The 3,958-nt window shown below is 42.0% G+C and overlaps 1 protein-coding gene across 2 annotated transcripts; it reads left to right on the forward strand.

Moving 5' to 3' along the window:
• The first annotated feature begins 480 nt into the window (after positions 1 to 480).
• LOC137541358 (cAMP-dependent protein kinase catalytic subunit-like) lies at positions 481 to 3,525 on the forward strand. Of its 2 annotated transcripts, none has more exons than XM_068262623.1 (3): positions 481 to 2,069; positions 2,934 to 3,112; positions 3,425 to 3,525. In XM_068262623.1, the coding sequence occupies exon 1, from the start codon at positions 564 to 566 to the stop codon at positions 1,971 to 1,973; it is 1,410 nt and encodes a 469-aa protein (XP_068118724.1). In that variant the 5' UTR covers positions 481 to 563; the 3' UTR covers positions 1,974 to 2,069; positions 2,934 to 3,112; positions 3,425 to 3,525. The 2 variants fall into 2 exon arrangements, with proteins under 2 accessions (XP_068118724.1, XP_068118725.1); XM_068262624.1 differs by lacking the exon at positions 3,425 to 3,525 and adding an exon at positions 3,244 to 3,274.
• Positions 3,526 to 3,958: the final 433 nt, after the last annotated feature.

A 3,958-nucleotide genomic window follows, 5' to 3' on the forward strand; every position in this document is an offset into this window, starting at 1 on the left:
TGTTTTGTTGTTTTTTTTTTTTTTTGCATTTTCACTGTAAAAATATAGATTTTTCTAAAAACGAAAAAAAAAGCTATTTTTTGTAAAAAATTCTCGAAATCGAAAACTATGTTTTCGATGCAAAAGTCACTTTGGCGAGAATTCACAAGAAACACTGCTCATGGGGGATTCTCAGTTTTTTGTTTGTTTGCAAAAGCATTTCCTGATCAGCATTTGCTAACTGCTAAAACAGTGTGCAAGTGGGCTGGGAGGCTGGCTGGTATCTTACTATTGTGGCAGTTAGGCTTAGCAACTGCCGTTCAGGAAATGCTTTTGAATACAAAAAAACAAACTAACTAAGAAAATAACAAACATCCATCTGCACCTGCACCAGTCATGTGACCGGTGACATCATGAGCACAGCTTATTATGACATCACAATACAAGGCTCAGCTATATATGGAGACTCCTGAGCACCTGGCCTCAGAGTTGATCAGAACAGTCGACTAGCGAGGTGTTATTTACTGAGCTTAGCGAATATCTGATTTGATTTTCTGCGATTTTATCTATTCCACTTTCCCATCATGGGCTCTAGTGGAAGAAAGAAGCTGGACGCATACAAGCGCCTGGAGGAGGACAAAGAGGTAGAAGAGGAGAGAGAGACTAAGAGGGAAAATGCTACAATGACCACTCTGCACAGAGTTGCTGCCTTCATGAGAAATGCTCGTGACCGCATTGTTAGACTGGTGCGTGGATCTACTACCCAACGCCATAGCCCTCCTCATGGTCGGTCACATAAGACATCAAAGACCGAAGAAAACCATGAAAGGGCAAAGAGATGCGACAAGGACAGTGAATCCTGTAAAAGAAAAAGATCTGAAGAAAAGGCTGGACCAAGCAAGAGATTCAGAAAACTTACTGGAACTCAAAAAAGGAAAAGATCAGAAATGGACAGTGGCCCTAAAACAGAGAAAAGCAAGAGAATCAGGATGGACAGCGACATGGAGGCTCAAGACAGTGTAACCCTTGAGGCCTCCTCTGTTCCTTTAACAGCAGACCAATTCACCTTCCATCATGTTCTTGGAGAAGGAGCTTTCGGTCAGGTCCTGCTTGCAACAGATGCAGTACGTCAAGAACGTGTTGCCATCAAGGTTCTCAAAAAGAGAATGCTCCTAAGATGTCAGGAATACTTAGATGAGGGACAATATCTGGCAATCACTAGCCAGAGCCCCTTCCTCATTCATGGTTATGGAGCATTTCACACTGACAACTACATCTTCTATGTCATGGAGCTGGCCACAGGACAGACCCTTTTTGACTACCTGGGTACAAACCTGGATTTCAAGACTCTCCAATTCATTTCAGCAGAGCTTGTTTGTGGCATCCAGTTCCTACACAGCAAAGGAATCATTCACCGAGATCTGAAAGAGGATAACATCATGCTAACTGCAGATGGACATATCAAAATCACGGATTTCGGACTAGCTGTGAAGAAAACAAAATATATGACCGAAGCAATGGACTGGTATGCACTGGGTGTCATGCTATACCACCTGATTAAAGGAGACTACTCGAGCATGTCACCCACATGGGCCGATGAGCCATGGGCAAGGGAGGAGCTACAACTAGAAACAAAGCCTTCCTACCAAGGGCATGAAGATCAAACCGCTGACTTTTTACAAAAGCTTCTGCGTCAAAACAGGAGCCAACAGCTGGGAGTCCATGGTGACATCAGAAGCCATCCATTCTTTTCTGATATTAACTGGAAAGAGGTGGAGACTGGCATCCTGCCGTCACCAATTGCAGTGCAACAACACTGCCCACAGCAAGATGAGGACGATGCAATTCTGCCCTTTTATACTGTAAGAGGCATCGTTCCACTTGCACCAGAGGACCAGGTCGTGTTCACTGACGTCCCGTTTGTGTGCCCTGCATGGGCTTCCAGCTACCACACTGCTCCCATGCACCCAGATGTCAGGCCACCCCAAGAATAATCATCCAGCCTCCACACACCATTCAGCATGTAGCATGCCTTGTCTCCTCTCCACATCACTGATGAGCATCCAAGCCATCAGACAACCTACCCACAGGTAAGTACTCCATTTTTTCTTGTCTAATTTCTCATCTATTATAGTTATGTTGACACTGACAGCATAAAGGGACATTATGGTTTCATTGATAAAAAACAAATGTTTTCAGTGGGAGTCATTGATTTCAGCGATTAATGGCAAACATTAGTTTAACATGATTGTATATGTATATGATATAGAAAGATGTAGATAATAATACATATGGCCTTTAGCAGAGAAAAAACAGATAATGGTGTTAATGGTTATTGCTAGTCAACCAGGTATTAAAAATAAGAAACAAAAACTCCTATATTGTGCAGTTAATTACTCCAGCAGCAAGAGGATAGTTTCTGGTCTGTCTCATGTCAACAATACTCCAACCAGAGTGCAGATAGTTCTGTTGTCATGGATGCAAAGAAGTGTAATTTCAGTTCACAGCCAGTTACAATGTCAGTGTGCTTTTGTGCTCATCATCCAGCCCATTACCAGCACGTTTATATTGGGTGTGCTGCCACAAATGTACAATAATACTAACCACCAATGTAAAAAGGCCAACCAGAAGCGACTAATATTGAAGAAAGGAGTAATGAACGGGAAGCAACTTCAAGAGCATTTTCTTTGTCTTCGCTACATTTTGATGTTACAAAACATAGTAAATCTATTCTAATGATCATTTACTGTTTCTACATATGCTATAGTTATTACAAGTGAAGCGTGTTGCACCAAACTAATCTCCATCTAACTTCTTACAAATATCTTGTAAGGTAACAGGAAAAAAAGGGGCTCAATGTTCAGATATAAAGTTGTTTGTGGATTAACTGTTGTTACTATATTGTCTGCCAAGTGATGTTTTCTGACCTTTGTTATCCTCTCTTCCCGCTGTAGATGTCACTTCTCCAGAGCCACGCGTCAGACACAGCTTCTACCGGACTTGACCTTCTCCAGACCCTGGACTACCAATGACCAGACTCATCTGACAGCGGGCCTGTTGGAAAGAGCCAGTCATGGTGGTCCACTGGGAATGGACTTTAACTGGACTTTACCTTTTACTGGCCCCAGATTGGGTAAGTGTATAAAAGAAGTTTACAACAAATAAGCATAATGCTGCACAACAACTCTCATATGACACATTACTTCAATTCACATTTGCAGATAAACCTTAACCTGTAACATTTGTTTTATTTGCTGATACAAGTGACCAGAGCCGTCTGATATGAGCTGCACCATGTTAGATAGAGCCGGTCATCATGTTCCATCTAGGTGATGACCCTTTACCGGAGATATTTTCCAGCACTCATTCCTTAAATACAACAAACCATCTAATCTGTAAAAATATATACAGCACATATTAATTTGTTTTTTTTTTTCTATTGCAGATATTTAGGACCAGTGCCGCCTGACATTTGGCGATGTTAGGAGGAGCCGGCCTAGATCCTCCATCTGGACGGACCCCAAAGCTGAAGAACATCCACCAGCTCAGCCCCAATACAGAGGCAGCTGAGACTAATATTGTATTATATTGTATTATTATTTCAGTTTAATAAATCATAAAATCTAATACTGAGTCAGCATTGGTCCTTTCAGAAATAGAAAGTTCATGCTTTTATTTTGGATAAATGAAAGTCTTCTGTGCTCTGCCATTTTCTCAAACTCAGCTAGTATCGTGAAAGGTGCGTTCTAGCCCTCAGCTAGAGTTCTAAAGATGCAAGAGTTCTAAAGTACCGTATTTTTCGGACTATAAGATGCTCCGGACCATAAGACGCACCTGGAATTAGAGGAGAAAAACCAGGAAAAAAAAATGAACCTGGTGTGTCCATGGCACAGGGGCATTTTGTGAAGCTTTTCCCCCAAGTGTGTGTGTGTGTGTGTGTGTGTGTGTGTGTGTGTGTGTGTGTGAGGGGGGGGGGTTG

This window comes from Hyperolius riggenbachi, chromosome 12, assembly GCF_040937935.1.
Source record: "Hyperolius riggenbachi isolate aHypRig1 chromosome 12, aHypRig1.pri, whole genome shotgun sequence".
NCBI classification, from domain to species: domain Eukaryota; kingdom Metazoa; phylum Chordata; class Amphibia; order Anura; family Hyperoliidae; genus Hyperolius; species Hyperolius riggenbachi.